Source organism: Rhynchophorus ferrugineus, unplaced genomic scaffold (genome assembly GCF_030347505.1).
Source record: "Rhynchophorus ferrugineus isolate W39M unplaced genomic scaffold, kcgeb_rfMv2 rfM7, whole genome shotgun sequence".
Classification (NCBI taxonomy): domain Eukaryota; kingdom Metazoa; phylum Arthropoda; class Insecta; order Coleoptera; family Curculionidae; genus Rhynchophorus; species Rhynchophorus ferrugineus.
The window spans coordinates 9,893,119-9,910,853 of NW_027472586.1; the positions used below are offsets into that span (position 1 = coordinate 9,893,119).

Consider the following 17,735-nt stretch of genomic DNA (forward strand, 5'->3'; position numbering starts at 1 on the left):
AAACTTCTACCAGCAAACGGTGACTTCAGCGGCTTTTATCTTTTTATTGGATAAGACAACTTGACATTTTCAAGGAGGTATAAATCTATGATGTTACTTTTGCAAAATATAATATGTATAAATTGAAGCTTGATGTCAGTAGAATAAAATGACATGTGTCATATCATAAAATATTATGATATGACATAATATTTAATTATGTTACCAAACCGCATATATTTGAATACATAGTAAAGGTGCTTGAAAGTCTTTTGGTCAGCAACATCTACTGGTAGAAATGGGATGTACCAATAGAAACAAACATTAAACAACCTAACTCAACTATTAAATTCGTGGGTTTTTACAAGTTTTCCATTTAGTATTATTGATAGAGTGTATACAGACCATAATTTTCTATATAAATTACTTTCGTTGTTTAATATAAAATATTTTTGAAACTTATAGTGATACTGCTCCATTATATACTAATTCTTGACTTTGATTTTAGTACTTTAAAAATGGTGTTTCTATTGACAATGACAAAATACAACCGGGGCGGCCAAAAAAGTATAAATTCACTGAATTGCTAGAGTATTAGTCGATATCCCAACTCAAACTCTTAAGAAACTTTCAAACTCAATAGCCGGTTAATCAACGATCTTCAGGCGTTTGCATGCGATGGGAAAGATCTCAACAAAGGAAAGTTACTATTACACAAGATGACTAAAAATTCATTCGTAGTATTGCCTGTCGCAATTTGTAAATTCATTTTAGGATCAGACAATATTTTCCTTCTCATGTTATTCTAGTTAAAAAAAGACACAATGCTGTCAGGTTAGTTCGAACACGGAAATGAATGAGCCTGTCAAAGTGGTCCAGTTGTCAGAGGTATGCAAAATTCTTGAAAGCAATAGTGATAAGAGGTAATAACCTATGAAGTAATGTGGCTATATAATTAACTGTAATTCTTAGATGTACTGTAATGTTAAAATAATTTATATTTGCTAACATTTTTGTTCAATTATTTTATTTAGATTAGAAGATTTTGTTGTATATCAAAAAGCCCAACTGAACTAAAACTCAGAGTTCATATAAATAACTTTTAATAGGCTATAGATAACTACCGATGTCAATTGGACAAATTGAATAACGTATTGTTGCAATAAAGACCAGTAAGGGCGAATAATAAGTTCAAAGTAAAACTCTTGTATGGCAACGACCACATATTTCACATTGCCGATTGAATAAGAAGTTTTACCACACCCAGCGTAGTCACAAGACCTGACACCTTCTGATTACCACTTGTTCAGATAAATGCAGTCAAGCCTGGCTGAAGAATTAACAGAAATAGATCGATTATTGTAGAAAATAATAGAATATCATTCAATTAATATATTTTGTACCAGTTTCTCTCAATAAATGCCTTTTTAAAGTAAAAAAAAACTAGCTGATACTTAGAAAATTAGATGTACTCGTAGAGATCGGGTAATACGATGATATAATTCGTTGTAAGTATACCAGTTTCGGTTCGAATTCCACGGCCTGAGCGGATTACAGCCGAAGACGCCGACATTTGCAAATCGCGTATCGATCAACTCGATTCACTTAATCTGGAGCATCGCAAATCTCAATTACGAACTAATCGCAATTAAAATATCCGCCGGATCCCGGCCGTAAGTTTACCGCAAACGTTCGCGAAATTTCGTCGTTTCCTTTGACTGGATCCAGTCGATTCATTAGAACTTTGTGCGCGCACGGAAAAAAACGGGGAATGGAGGAAGCGAGCAGGAGGCTCTTTTCCACGCCACCAAACCTAAGCCGTCTAGATTCTGATTCGAATTTTTTTTTCAGTTAAGTATTTAGAAGATGTGTTTAGAGTCATTGCAATTATGTTATTAAAACATGTTTCAATATTTTCATATAACAGATGGCTTTAGGCTTAATTACGCCATGTTAGAATTTGACACATACCATTTTATTCTACTGGCAAGCACACTTCAAAGCTATGCATGTTATATTTTGCGATAGTAACAACGTCATAGATCTATAACTCTTTGAAAATGTCAAGTTTCGTACCTGAAAACATGTATTTGCGGTATGCATTACTTTTCTTAGTTAATCAAAAGAAAAAAGCTGCTGAAAGTTATGGTTTGCTGGTAGAGACGTACGCTGAGGTGATTTCGATATACAAAACAAAGAACGTTCTGGTGGACCGAACACTTTGTAAGATGCGAAACTGCAAGTGTTATTGGATGAAGACCCAACCCAATTAGCGACCGATTACGAGCAATGAGGAAAATCCAAAAGATGGGAAGTTGGGTGTCTCATCAACTGAATGTCAATCGAAAAATCGTGTGTGAAATTCTGAGTGGATTTATTTTCAAAACCCTAAGCGCAAGAAATTATGGTTGTCACTTGCCAAAGCTGACCAATCGACTCCAAGGCCAAAGCGTTTCCATCACAAGACAATGCTCTGTGTTTGGTAGGCCAGAATGGCGTGGTGTATTAGGAACCGTTGAAAACTGGCAAAACAGTTAATAGTGAACGCTACCGACAACAAATGATCAATCTGAACGATACATTGGTCGCAAAAGGTCCAGAATAGGCCCGAAGACATGGTAAAGTGGTTTTGCAGAACGATAACGCGCAAAAACGTCTCATAAAGCAAAACCGACCAAAGAAGCGTTAAAAGCACTTGGATGGGCATATTATCACACCATCTATACTCTTCAGACCTTTCCGCGTCCGGTTATCGACTTTTTGCATCAATGGGACACGCACTTGCACAGCAGCACTTCGCTGGTTTCGAAAAAATTAGAAAATGGTTAGATGAACGGTATTACTCAAAGGAGAAGCAGTCTTTTTGGGATGGCATCCATAAATTACCTGAAAGATGGGCAAGATATATAGAATCAAATAATCAATACTATGAATAAATACATTTTTCAATTTTCTTGAAAATCATGTAATTTTTTTTCGAAAAAAAAAACGGTCACTACTTTGTGATACAACTAGTATCTTAAATATTCAATATTATGTTACTTATTTATTTATTTTATCATATAATATAAATAAACAACAAACATAATATTGAATGCATAAAACAATTTGTTTTGTTGTAAAAACCAAAACGTTGATTTAAGACCCATTTAAGCAATTTTGTCGTCCATTTAGACAGATAGCTGGGAATTAACTAACTAAGAAAAAATAAAACGTTATGGCATAAGAGGGAAAATACTAAGTGGATATTTGACGTGCATATCAAAATCAACAAAATGAATTGCGTGAAAACATATCGTGGTAACCATAAATAGTACCATAGAGTTCAGTATTGATTCCTCGTTTTTTATAATAATATTGAACAAAAACAAGAGAGGGGTAACAGTAAAATTGTTAGTTGTAACAGAAACTAGAGCAAGAGCAACAATAAATTATGTGGCGATTGCTGATTAGCTCTTTGTACAAGCTAAAATAATAGACGATTACTATTCAAAGACCCATATACCAGACACAATTTGCCATATAAACTTATTAATCAATTAATAGGAATAACAAAAGAACGAGACAAAGAGGGCTATATAATATGTTTTGTTGTTACTCTTTTATTCCAGTTTCCAATTTTAATTATGTAATTACGTTAACGACACCCGAGCTAAATAAATGTTATCAATCTCTGACATCTATAGGTGGCATTATATTCTTCCTCTAATTTGAACCGTGTACAAACCTCTAGCATATATATCATTGTTTTACTAATAGGTATTCTGCATAAAGCATTTGTAATTTAAGTTAAAAATACCTTGAAATATTTTTGAATAATATTTTTCGTTTCAAATCTCCTTTCTGTCCTCCAAGTTTCACATTTAATTAGCACCAATATCTCATGAAATTAAATCAGCTAAATAAATGTTATTAATCCCTGACACCTCTACGTGACATTATATAGTCTATTCAAAGTTTATTTATATAAGTGTCATCAAGATGTTTAATGTATTGCCTGCCGCGATTTGTAAATTCGTTTTAGATTCAAACAATATTTTCCTTCTCATTTTATTCTAGTTAAAAAGAGATACAATGCTGTTTGATTAGTTCGAACACGTAAACGAATGAGCCTGTCAAAGTCGTCCGGTTGTCAGACGTATGCAAAATTCTTGAAAGCAGTAGTAAAAAGAGGATATAACTCTAACTTATAAACTATTGTAGCTTTATAATTAACTGTAGTTTTTAGATGTACTATAATGTTAAAATAAATTATATTTGATAATTACTAATAACTATTCTGCATACAACATTTGTAATTTTTGAAGATGTTTCTTTAAATGAGAATAACTAATAATCAATGTATCGCATTACTGAATCTTTTACCCAAACTTTAGTGAGAAGAAAAAAATTGAATTATAATCCATAAACTATTGTCTGATAACAGATACCTGGGGCTCTATCAAGACAAATGTTAGGTGTATAAATATAGAAAGGCTTGGAATAAAAGAACACAAAGCTAATAAATCCAATTTCTGCCAATATAGCTTCAAAGTTAAAAATACCTTGAAATATTTTTGTAAACCCTATAAAATAACATTTACTGAGTCAGTTACCTTTTTTCGTTAGAACTCTCCTCTATTTCCTCCAGTTTTCACCTTTAATTAACATCAATATCTCATGAAATTAAATCAGAGCCGAACAAACAAACGAGAAACACGTGTTTATGCAATGCGGGTTTAATATTTGTCTTATTTTCCGAAGAACAGACAATTTAAATCATTACCTATGAAGGAGACAAAAACAAAAATAGAACGCCAGCCTCCCTTAAGAGAAAAATCCGAAGTTCTCTTGTTTCGTCTCGTGTTTATTCGCCAAATCGAAAGCATAATGAAAAACAAACAGTTTATATCTAAGTATTTGTTTCTGTAGGCAAAATATACGTGGTGAGGGGTTTGTGTTGTTGACGAGTTTAGTGTACGCGTCAGTCACGTTAAACAATAAAATAACAAGCACGTTCGATAGACTGCACATTTGTTTTTTGTGATAACAATCCTGTTAATTTATGAAAATACGACACGGATAATTACTAGCCAGAAGAGACACAAAGATAAACAATGGTATTACTAACAGTTTCTACGCAATATGTTCTGTTACATATATGTTAGATCAACAAAGACGGCTTAGTTTTAACAAAGACAACAAGGTGTATTACTATTTTATCAACAATATTAGTAATGTAATTCAACTAGCCGAAATCATTTCAAACACCCTTACTTCACCCAAACTATTAAATATTAACAAAATCTAATTTAATCCTGGAATATTTTAATTACAAGTTGCCTTCACCATTTTCCTTCGCCATTCTGTCAATATTACTGTACAGAACTACTAGTTTGAAATTGAAATTCAAATTTTTATTAAATTTAATGTTTTATAATAATGATTTTATTCTTTCTGCGTATTTTCAAATCAAATGTTCTTTTTTATTTGTTCTAGTCTTTTCTTTAGAAAATTGGAGTATCGTATATTCGAAAATTATGAATCAAGCAATACTGATTTGTTTTGTCTTGACCTTTTGAATTTGTCGTTCTTCTAGATTTGTTTTGCTTTAATTGAACTTCGAACCAAATTAATAAAACCCCAGTTTTTAAATATAGTTAAAACAAAGTACTAACCAATCAACTTAAAATAATGACCGAGTATTTAATGGTGTTAATAGATGTCATTAAATAAGTATTGTGTTTCAGGCCAAAGAGTGGATCAATGTTGTTATATAGCAGAAAGAAAGTCCGATACCGTCGAGATGGCTACTGTTGGAAGAAACGAAAAGATGGAAAGACCACGAGGGAAGACCACATGAAATTGAAAGTACAAGGAACTGAGGTAATATACCACATTTTATTACCATATCTCATTTAAAGTCACTAAATTAACATAATGATACTTACCGTAATAAGATTTTACTTTATATTTATAGAAACCAATTTCCTACAATTCATTTTAAGTCCCTTTTAATAAAGCATGCTTATATAAAGAGATTCAATATAAAATACATAAAAGCACGAATGCCATCTTAATGTATCAGTTGTTTTCCACTGCATTATTATTTTCCATTATTTTTAATATACAATAAAATAGTAAAGCTGATTATAACTGGAATAAAATCATTTAATATAAGAGCTTTAAAGTATATGAAATAATAAATATATAAAGCTCGAGAAAATGGAAAAAGAGCTGAAAAATATTAATGTATGCCTATCAGGAAGTTCAATACGCTTGCTATTATGCAAAATGTTTAATTTTTTTATAGTTAGAAAAGTTAATTAATTATGAAATGGCGAAGTCGTTTTTATTATACAATAAAATGGTGAAGTCGCGAAACTAATTCAGTTTAAGAACATTAGTTAGTTTAACTTTGAAGTTCCACAACACTATTAATAAATTGTAACCTAATAGTGGTGTTTCTCCGATTTTATGCTCTTTCGAACTTTATAATTGTTTGAAAGCCGCACGTGTAGAGCTACGCCCAATAAAAATGTTACCCCCTTTCTAGTCGTTTATTAGCTCCGGTTCCTCGAGACTCGAACTGATTGAATCAGAAGTCGTATCGTAAAAACCGCCATCAGCCGCCTTAACGATCCCCACGGATCGTTTGACTTTAAAATCTCAATCAAAACGACCACAAAAGCGTCTCTCCCTCAGAAAGGCGGAGGGACCTTTTCGGGCCGTCGCTGGAGGCCGACTCCACAGTTGACAAAGATAGAACGCCCGGGCCGGCTTTAATTCGAATTCGATAGAGACCATTTCGGATCGGTGTCGTCGAACAGTTGTCAAAATATACGACTTGCGTGCCTTCACCATTTCTTCAAAATTGATATATGGGGCTACTAGGTTAAGTTTAAAGTTGAGAAGTGGGGCCATCTAGACTGGGGTTTATTGAGACGTGTGTTATTATAATAGTTGACTTTCTAATAGTTTCAACTCATGTCATAACATTGAAAATTGTGAATAATTTTACCACTAAACTAATTAAAGCTGAAACTTATTTGGGGTCTATTAAGTTTATTATTTATGTATGATGATTTGTTTTATTTTTGTACAGTCTAAAATCAAATTGTCGTTTTTATTTCTTCTAGTACCATCTTCAGTTAATTGGGGTATCATATATTTGAAAATTATAAACGAAGTAACTGATATGCCGCTAATTTGTTAAACGTTTGAATTTATCGTTTTTTTTTAATCCCTTTTTTGCAAAAATGTTCGCGCCTTCGCCATAGGCCTTCACCATTTCTTCGAAATTGATGTATGGGACTACTATGTTAGGTTTAAGAAGGTTAAGAAGTAGTGCCATTTATAAATCAAGACTGGGTGTTATTGGGTCATGTGTTATTATAATAGTTGACCTTTTTATAGTTTCACTGCGTGTCATAACATTGAAAATTGAGAATAACTTTACCACTAATCTAATTAAAGCTGAAACTTATTTGGGGTCTATTAGGTTTATTATTTATGAATGATGATTTGTTTTATTTTTGTACATTCTAAAATCAAATTGTCGTTTTTATTTCTTCTAGTACCATCTTCAGTTAATTGGGGTATCATATATTTGAAAATTATAAACGAAGTAACTGATATGCCGCTAATTTGTTAAACGTTTGAATTTATCGTTTTTTTTTAATCCCTTTTTTTGTCAAAATTTTCGCGCCTTCGCCATAGGCCTTCACCATTTCTTCGAAATTGATGTATGGGACTACTATGTTAGGTTTAAGAAGGTTAAGAAGTAGTGCCATTTATAAATCAAGACTGGGTGTTATTGGGTCATGTGTTATTATAATAGTTGACCTTTTTATAGTTTCACTGCGTGTCATAACATTGAAAATTGAGAATAACTTTGCCACTAATCTAATTGAATTTAAAAGTTATTGGGATTTTGTTTAATTTATTATTTATGTGTGATGATTTTGTTTCTTTATGTACGTTATAAAATAACATTTTCGTTTTTATTTGTTATGGTAGTTTATTTAGTTAATTGGAGTATCATATATTCGAAAATTATGAATCAACGAATACTGAAATTTCCTTAATCTGTTGAACTTTTGGGTTTCTCGTTTTTTTAAGATCGTTTTACTTTTACGGCCGAACTTCGAAACTAATTCTATTTAAAATTAAGATTTCTAAAGCGACCATCGCATCTTATCGAATCTGTTTAATAGCCGCCAGGATCGTTTTTTTCGGATCCAACAAATCCAAATTAATTCGGACCTTTTTTCAGCCTCCACTCGATCAACGTCCTCTCCTCCGACGCCCTCATTTACATCTCATCCCTTATCCGCACACCGATTTGTCCGAAAACTAGCGAAAAAACACGCGACATTCTTTCTCACGCCTATTAAGTCCCGGGTTAAAAACCCATAAACCTTTCCGCGGTTCCCCCACCTTTACGCTTCCTCTCGCCCCCTTCCTCCGTCGCCGACGGCTTCGTCCCCCTACCTCTAAGTCCGGGCCATTTAATTCGAGATTAATGTTTTTTAAAGGACGACTTAATTAAGCTAAAACAATTATCCGCGTTTTGATGGCGAACCGCTAAAACAGATGGCGATGGGGAAATCGGTAGGGGTGGAGGGGTAAGCGAAAGATGACGTCAAAGCATGTCAAAGTTTTTCTTTCAAAAATGAAGGGTAGGAAAAAAACAATTGTGTAAGTAATTATTCAGTTTTTATTTATTAATCACATCTTATAAAAGCAAGCATTTAAAATAAAGCAAAACTACTTAAGTTAAAGTTAAGAATACACTTACACTATAAACAAGTTCGTGTGGTTTGGTTCGCTTCAATCTTCTGATTTCCTGCGTGTTGTCTAGTAGCTATATTGCTTCCACGTTTTGTTATTGACTGTGATTTAGCAAACTTATTTTATCTTTTAAGGCGAAATCTTAGATTACTTAGAACCTACCATCGAGATGTATACCGAGATATTTAGTTGTTTCTGCTCTAGCAGGAATCGATCATCCGTCAAGAGATATAATTTTACATTGTTCTTGTTGATTGCTACTTGTACTTTTTCCACAGTCTTAGGCAGTGATATATATTTTACCATGATAACCCTGTCGTCGGTTGTTGCAAATACTATTTCTTTTGTCGTTCAAATATCAGCAGTGTAGAGCAAATACAGGAGTTATCCCAAGACACTGCCACTCTAATCTATTTTATTCTTTTGAACGGAAATTTTTCAAATATTTCTACATATTACTTGTAGCAGTGAGCTGGGTCTATAAGCTTTTATGTTGCCATTTCTTTCGTAGTTTTCGTATTTCTCAGTTACAATTTCCCTTAATTCTTTTGGAAATCCTCCTCAGTCTGTTCTCATATTTATGTTGTTTATAACAACATTTATGTTATGTTACAAAAATCTATATTCTAATGGAAATTATTAAATATATTTCAGACAACGTGACCTGACTATTCCTGATTTTCTCGAAGAGATTTATAATTTTAATTTCATGTATAAATTATATAATACTGCCAAACAGACGAAAAAAGTATTGGCTGACTATAAATACTACTTTAAAATGAATTCCTGATTCTTATAATCGGAATCATATTTAACACTTTTCTTTTTTTTAGTGCATCTATGGATGTTACGTTCACTCCGCCATTTTACCAACTTTCCACAGACGGTGTTACTGGCTGCTTCAGGTAGTGTATTTATATTCAGTGCCAACAATGGCATCGCCACAACTCCACTAGCCCACCGTTCTAAAACTCCTTATTTTTCCAGAATCCGGATATAGTTCTGGTGCATTATCTCAACGTTCCGTATCCTGACGACAACAAACTGGCAGTCATCACGCCCAGTCTCGCCCTGTGGGCGGACAAGAAGGAATGGACCAAGGACGAGCTAGTCTCCCAACTGAAACCGATGTTCTTCAGCGAAGATGAACCCGACTTGAACAACGAATTAGAGATATCGGTAAGGTCGACATAGCCTGACATAGAATCAAGTCATTCTAGGGTTTAAATTAGAATTTTAAAATGCAGACCGCTGAAACGGTGGAGGCCATAGTCAGTCAGTTGATGGAGAAGCAACGTGTCGCTCGCCAAGCAGCTTTGGTAAGTGACAATAAATGAATAAACTATAAAATGGCGATGTCGCGTATTTTACTATACAATGGTGGAGTCGCCAAAGTAATTCAATTTAAAAACATTTGTTAGTTTAATCTTAAGATTCCACAACCTACACACTTATGCTGAGAAAAAAACATATGACATTTCAAGTATTAGACCTATAAATTAATTTTAAAGAATTTAAAACAGATAATATTACTGTATACTAAAACACATCATTCACATTTCAAGGCATTAGTCAATAATGATTACTTATAAAACATAAGAAGATATGCAGAATTCTGACAAGTAACACAAGAAACCATTTCCAGTTCCTTGAAGTATATGGGAATGATCCAAAACCTTGGATATTTTGTACAGTATGAAATGAAATAAAGAGACATTGAATGCTTCTTCAACATCAAAATTGAAAAGGTTTTTGCTTCGTATTGTTAGTAATGATGAAAAAGGGATCTATTACTTGGTCATACATCAACGGCAAAGCCGAATATCCGGCTCCAAGTCGATTCTCTTGCTGGGATCAGCTTGATGTGGTATACTGTTAGCTGCTAAAGCCTCATGAATACGCGTAAAGACACAACGATGCTATTCTTCAGCATGACAAAGCTCGACCGCATGTTGCAAAATCGATGAAAATATATTTGGAAACATTCAAGTGGAAAGTACTACACCATCTAACGTATTCTCCAGACCTTGCTCCTTCTGATTACTACTTGTTTCACATGAGTCGTGACCTGTCTGAGAAGCGCTTTACTTCTTATGAAGGTACCAAAAATGGGTTGATTCGTGGATAACTCGGGAAATACATCATTCCTTAGAACTAGAATCCGTAAATTGTTTGAAAAGTGTTTAAAAGTAGCGGCTATCGAGAGACAATACTTTGAATAAAATACATTGTACCGATTTTTCAGAATAAATGTTCAAATTAAAAAAAAATCCTATAAAACTAATTGACAGGCCTATAGTTATAACAGAAAAGTACCTTTTTTATCAAAATTTCCTTTTTTGAAGGTGTGGAGTGACTTGATTTGGACATTATTTCCTTGTAGGTCAAGCAATTGGAGTGTGGCTGTCCTGACTCAACGTGTGCGGATAGCAAGAGTTGTTCCCACCCAATGCGCCGAATCACCTCAGCCAAGTCCAGCTCCCCTCTTCCAAGTTCCAGTACAAATTCCAGAAATACCAGCTCGACATCCGAAAGCAGCAATCAGGTATCCTATATTGATTAAAAAAGTCTAGTTCAGTATAGTGTACACTAACCAGTGGTATTATAAGGTATCTTCAACGACCGGTTCTGGAACGTTACATCTCAGCAACAATAACTCGCCCAGGGTCTACTCCAGAGACAGGAGCCAGCTGAACAATCAAAACAACAGCAATTGCTCATCCAGTTCTGCTAACACTCCCCCGCTGGTGTTGAGTTTATCGCAGATTCAAGGTAATTTGAGTTCACGATGAGTTAAAGAATCATCAAAACGTGATATGTCTGTTTCGATAGGTAGTGGAGGTCTTCTGATACTCAATAGCAATACAAATAGTACAAACCATCAGAACTTGGTGAATCCCGTGTCTGTTGCTAACTTTATGTCCTGCAACACCAATAGAACCTTGGTGAAGGAACCCCGAACGAGGTTTGTTCGATATAACACCCAACAGAAATTACCACTTTCGCTTCTGCATCGTTGCAGCCATCTGATCCTGAAGCAGGAAGTCATGGACACCAATAACACCAACACGGCGTGTCTGCATCCGTCAGTTAGCAAGCAGGAAACCAAGTCTAACCAACAGAGGGATAACAAAATGGAGCTGAACGACACCCTACGACAATCAATCTTCGACAGCAATATTTATACCAGTGCTCCGGTTCAACAGCAACAACAGGGGCTTCAGCAGCACCAACAGCAACAGCCTCAACATTCCAGGAATAATGTGTAAGTACTAGGATCTTTAAAATAAAGCAAAACCGCCTCCTTATCCACGATTCCTTAAGAAACAACTTTCGTGTATCACTAACAACGCGCCTTTTGGTTGAACTGGGACTATTCTCAGACGGACCATTTTCAGATCGCAGTCTCAAACGGAAGTGGTTATGTCCAGTGCTCCATCCACACCCTCCAAACTAATGGACACCGGACACGATGAAGTAACCACCGAGGACTTTAAGCATCAGACCTTCTGCGACGATACGGTAGTACTGCTAGGTAATGTTTTCGCCCGCGATACTGTCACCGATTCACAATCCACAATCCCACAGGCACAGATTCCAGTGGATCTTTAGTGAGCAAAAGCGACGGTTCTTCCATTATAAACGGGGGGTTCTTCAACGAAACCCTGGACTTGTCCCAGGAGGATATACAGAGGACCCTCTCAGCCAACATGCCCATGTGTTCAAGTGACCTCGAGAGCCACCATCAAAATCACGAACCAGAAACCGACACCACCACCACGCAAATCAAAAAGAGAAACGACCAACAAAATCTAACCGGTAAGGACGACGTCCACGACCCGAGGATAAAACCCGAACTGATGATGATCGCATTTTTAGGTGATATAAACCCCATGGACTTCATCGACAACTGCGATGTGGTAGTCTCGCCCACACACGTAGTGGACGATGACGTGTTCGTTAATCTGGACGCCTTCGACATGCTCGGCGAGTTCCCCGAGCTGGAAGGTCTGGATTCTAGTCATGCTTCCCTCCTAGATGTCAATCCGTCCGATGCTAGTAGAAATGGCAACAGTGGGAAGGATCAAACCGAAACGAACCAGACCCATGGACAACATCAAGTACAAAATGGGACTCAGAACATGGAAGGTCCGAAGAATTAAAGTAGCTGGGCATCAGCAAGGCTTTTAATATATTTAATAATGTTTAGGTTCGGCCAAGATCACCGATTACTCACCTGAGTGGGCTTATCCGGAGGGTGGAGTAAAGGTTCTTGTCACTGGACCTTGGCACTCCACTGGATCATACACCGTTTTGTTTGATACATTCCCCGTTACAACTACCCTAGTTCAAAGTGGTGTATTAAGATGTTATTGTCCAGGTGTGTATTCATATAATTTTCTTAATTGTAATCATCAATGGCCAATTTCCGTGATGTAGATTAGGCTAAACTAATTTAAAGGGAGAAAAAAGTATAATATTGCCAATGTAATAAGTATAGATAGTGGCATTTTAAATATTCAGAATATAAACGGAAATGTTAAAGCATCAGGAGCAAAAGGAACGATGTTGAAAGTAGCTTTCTAAGACTAATCACTATGTTGTAGAAGTTTCAATTGCACATGGGGGCTAATTCCTAACTAGAAATTAAATAGTAAACTATTGCAGTAGTAAACTAATAAGCCAAATAATAGATAGAACATTCGGATATTGAGTATTTCGTCTATTATTCAGGAAGTTATAGTAGAGCAACCATCTGCCTTACATAACACAAGATTGATTAACTTCAGTATGCTGATACTGATTTTATATGGACATCACTAGGTTTAGGCTTAGACCAACTTTGGTTCCAACAGAAAGAAACAATCAACTAAATTGTGTTACTAATGGTTTTGAATACATTGTATGTTTATTTATTTTAACAGAGTGCAATTGTTTTCAATTTCTTCGAGATATTTATAGATGTACTTCTCCACGGATTTATCAAAATAATTTAAACTAGTCATTTTATTCATGACTAGAATTTGGCTTATCGAAAACGTTGTTGCAGTGTACAAAGGTAACTTAACCACATTACAAGTAGCCTATGATGATTATATGCTCTCCAACTCTGTAATATTTTATTTATACAGTATTTCTACTAGTGTTTAAGTGTTAAGTATTTCTATTAAGTACCGACAATTTAAGTATAAAGTAAATACAGCTCAAATATATGTTAATATCTTCTAATAATCTTCTAATATCGTATAATAATATCTTTATGTTATAGTGTGAATTGAGTTTGACCTAATTTAAGATATGCAATATGAGTTTACAATAAATTTTTCACACACACACACACACATGCAAGGTGAATCTATAGTAAAATTTCCATAGGTGTATGTTAATTATTTACAACTAAGAGTCAGAATTAGTTTGAGTTAAATTGACTTAATATAGACCTAATAAAATAAAGTAAACTAGCGTTTTACCTACAATATGAGTCTACAGTAAATGCCACTCTGTTATCTCTTAATTTAATCATAAATAAATATCAAAGAATTCAGTTTCATTTCACTCAAGAACTCATTTCACTTAAGATATGCAAGGCGAGTATACAATAAATTTTCCACATGTGTATGTTAATTATTTGCCAACTAAGAGTCAGAATTGATATGTCACTTCGTTTATAATTGGAATTTCGCTTATCGAAACCCTTATTGTAGCACACGAAGCTGGCCTAGCCACATTACAAGTAGCGTATGATGGTTACGTGATCTCCAACTCTGTGATATTTGAGTATAAGCTGCCTCCAAAGGAGGAACAATTAGCCGCTCCCGAGCCCAAGGTGGAGAGGTCCAACGACAACCTGTTGAAGTTCACCCTGCTGCAGCGGCTCGAGGCGATGGACGACCGGCTGCAGATCAAGCAGGAACCGTCGGACAACGATGCCGTCGAAGACACTGCCCTGTTCAGCCAGCCGAACTTCGAGGACCGTCTCGTGAACTTCTGCCAGAACATGACGTCGAGGATATGGAAGTTCGGCGAGGAGCTTAGCGTTTCTTGGTTCGCTAGTCATAGAGGTGAGCTTGTCGTAATTTTTTCGTAGTGGTAAAATTAATTCAGGCCCTGGTCTCTGGTATGCCTCCGTTTTTGAAGAAAACGGGGGTACCTGGAGGCGTGAAATTTGGCACGGTTAAAGCATATATAGAGGATTTCCGATCTTATATTTAAAATAACGTTAAAAAAAGTTTTAGTAACACATCATTTTTAAATTAGTCCGTTTACACTATTATGAGAAAAATATGATTAATTTAATTGATTGTGGTCGAATTTCGATCACTAGTATAATCTAATTGCTCAGCTATCAATGATCAAATTAATTCAAGCATATTTTTCAGGTATGACACTGCTTCACTTAGCAGCTTCCTTAGGTTATTCTCGGTTAGTTTGCGCCATGCTTCATTGGAGAGCCGAAAATTCTTCGCTACTTTTAGAGACTGAAGTCGATGCTTTGAGCCAGGATGAATTGGGATACACTCCATTGGTGAGAATTGTTTTTCCTGTAAATACTTGTCGCATCATGGCAGAATTGTATTTGAATTTTAATAGATGTGGGCCTGCGAACGTGGTCACACAGAAACCGCTGTAATGTTGTATAAGTGGAATCACACCGCGCTGAACATCAAGAACAACGAGAACCAGACGGCCCTGGAGTGTGCCAGGTCGAACAACAACATGGACCTGGTGGAGGAGTTGGAAAAGCTGGAATTAAGACGGGACAAAGCGAACATGTTGCTGCTTTCGAGTCAGTCCAGCATGGACAACATCTCTCCCACAATTATCAGTCCTGCTAGCAGTATGGGCAGCTTGGCGTCAATATCGTCCAACAGTAAGAGTCACGATGGCGTGTTTCTACGCCCTGGTGCGGTTATTAGGTAAACTTCAAAATAATTCAAAAACTGATATATTAGATATAGAAAATGATTTTTTAAATTATCTGCAGAAGTGAGTGTCATAAATCCAAGATACTGAATCTTGAACTGGACAGTGATAAGTTCTTAACGTCGTCTCCCAGCCCACTGCTTTCCGATTTATCGTCAAGCACCAGAGGCAGCAACGGTCAGAAATTGATCAAAAGACCATCAATCGATAGTGGAATTCACATGAGCTGTACACTGAGCTCGTCCGAAACCAACTCGCGACCCAAGAGTTCCAAAATGGGATCCAAAGAGAACATCAAACTCTCCAAGTAAGTGTGAACAAATCTGAAGACCGCACCAGGCCTCCGGCATCATTATTCTAAATACCTCCTCATTTTCTCGATAGATTCGATCGTAGCATGTCGTTACCCCTTCAATCGTCCCTATCGGCCAGGGAGAACTCCTTCGATTCCGACACAATGGATTCTGGAGGCAGGAAAATGGATTTCGCCCTCTGTAAGTACCGCGAGGGACTCTTACCGCCCAAAAACGTTCCTTTTTCTTTCGTCGTTTCATTTTTACGTTGTCTCATTTCGAAATAGTACATTCGACAATTTGTACGATATTCCTCACTGAGTCTCCTTCATTGAGGAATACCTATCAAATTTCGTACCGAGGTGAGTATGTAACCCTTTCATATTGACTTGTTCGTTTTTGAGGATTATTGCATGCCCACGACTTGGTTCCAGTGACTGGCCAGGAAGTGATTGATTTACTTTCTTTAATTTAGTTGGCTTTTAACGCTGATTTATTTTAGATTTTTTGATGATCTGTCGCTCTTAGTAAACTTGATGATAATGATTTCGTTTTTTTATATATATAGTAGCGTTCATAAATGTGTAATTTGATGATGTTGGTGTGGGTAATAATGATGATGATGTTAATATGTGCCTTCAAACATCAACCTGTTGATAAACTGTATAAATGACCAATAAAGAGATGAGGTAGCAAAGATAAATGATAGAGTGATACTAACAAGGATCACAATAGCAAACATTTGTAATACAAAGGGTACAGCAATGATGTACAGCTTGATGAGAATATATAAAAGATGGTATTAAAAATGTATTAAAATATTGAGTAATACACTTATTCATATTTTTAATTACATATAAAACTCCTACATGTACAAAAGCTTAACTAACAAAAAGCAAACTAACGAAAATTGTCTAAAATTCGTTAAATATGTCAATACCACCATCTATCAACAATTTTTTAATGTTTTTTAATGATTAATTTTGCTTTAATTTTCAAATTCAACAAATGATAATAAACTGAATATGAACAACAAAGTGGTATCAGTTTTGTATCGAGTATAATATATAAATCATTATCAAGTCAACAATGAATCCAACTGACAGCTGAATCTGACCTAGTAAGCACTCTTTTAATACGTGTTTTTCTGTAACAGTTGAAATAACAGTAAAAGTGAACTGATGATGGAATAATTTTACTATGATACAAGGAGTGAAATAACAATGAAGTGTGCAATATCATCAAACCACGCTAAAAACGTACTGATACTCCCCTCCTCATCCCCCCCCCCCTTCCGTAATAACGAGCCATAACCACATCCTCCCCCCTCCTGTCTAGATCTGCCCCTACTAAATATGTGTTTTGAACTCGAAGGCGAGTTAGGCAACGAGCATCGCAGCAGCAGCCCGCTGATCGACGTTGAAGCTGTCAGCGATGACGATGACAATGACATCTGCGCGGGCGGGGCTGTAGGTCAGTGAACAAATCATTGGTCTATGTATATGTTGTCTGTCTTTGTCGGTGTTGTCTCTCTAACCTGTTTCCATTACTGTTTATTGGTGTTTATGTTTTGTGCGGGATAATGCTCAGGGGAAAACATTATTTTCTATATTTTTTCAGATCTGACAGTTACTGGTCAAGGTTAAACGTACAAATTGTCAAATTAGGCGCGATGTGTGTTGTATAAGCCCTTAATATTCACATTATTATAAATAAGAAGTATTTTTTTTAATTTACAGTGTAAAGGCGGAATTTATTTAAAATATT

General features: G+C 35.6%; 1 protein-coding gene across 9 annotated transcripts in view; it reads left to right on the forward strand.

The window, feature by feature from the left end:
* Positions 1-17,735, forward strand: part of Camta (Calmodulin-binding transcription activator) — a 463,871-nt gene that overhangs the window by 437,140 nt on the left and 8,996 nt on the right. For 3 of the 9 annotated variants that reach the window (XR_013006425.1, XM_076409281.1, XM_076409287.1), the window contains exons 8-25: positions 5,709-5,844; positions 9,585-9,656; positions 9,739-9,930; positions 9,984-10,070; positions 11,135-11,296; positions 11,361-11,523; positions 11,584-11,716; positions 11,774-12,016; positions 12,135-12,286; positions 12,340-12,570; positions 12,631-12,900; positions 12,962-13,132; positions 14,457-14,813; positions 15,132-15,277; positions 15,343-15,668; positions 15,737-15,982; positions 16,060-16,169; positions 17,343-17,441. Coding sequence is in view for 8 of the 9 variants with exons in the window: in XM_076409281.1 (XP_076265396.1) it covers positions 5,709-5,844; positions 9,585-9,656; positions 9,739-9,930; positions 9,984-10,070; positions 11,135-11,296; positions 11,361-11,523; positions 11,584-11,716; positions 11,774-12,016; positions 12,135-12,286; positions 12,340-12,570; positions 12,631-12,900; positions 12,962-13,132; positions 14,457-14,813; positions 15,132-15,277; positions 15,343-15,668; positions 15,737-15,982; positions 16,060-16,169; positions 17,343-17,441 (3,296 nt within the window). In the remaining variant the exon portion in view is untranslated. Of the gene's footprint in view, positions 1-5,708; positions 5,845-9,584; positions 9,657-9,738; positions 9,931-9,983; positions 10,071-11,134; positions 11,297-11,348; positions 11,524-11,583; positions 11,717-11,773; positions 12,017-12,134; positions 12,287-12,339; positions 12,571-12,630; positions 12,901-12,961; positions 13,133-14,456; positions 14,814-15,131; positions 15,278-15,342; positions 15,669-15,736; positions 15,983-16,059; positions 16,170-17,342; positions 17,442-17,735 lie in introns of all 9 variants that reach the window. The other 6 variants (XM_076409284.1, XM_076409280.1, XM_076409282.1 and 3 more) reach the window with 6 other exon arrangements.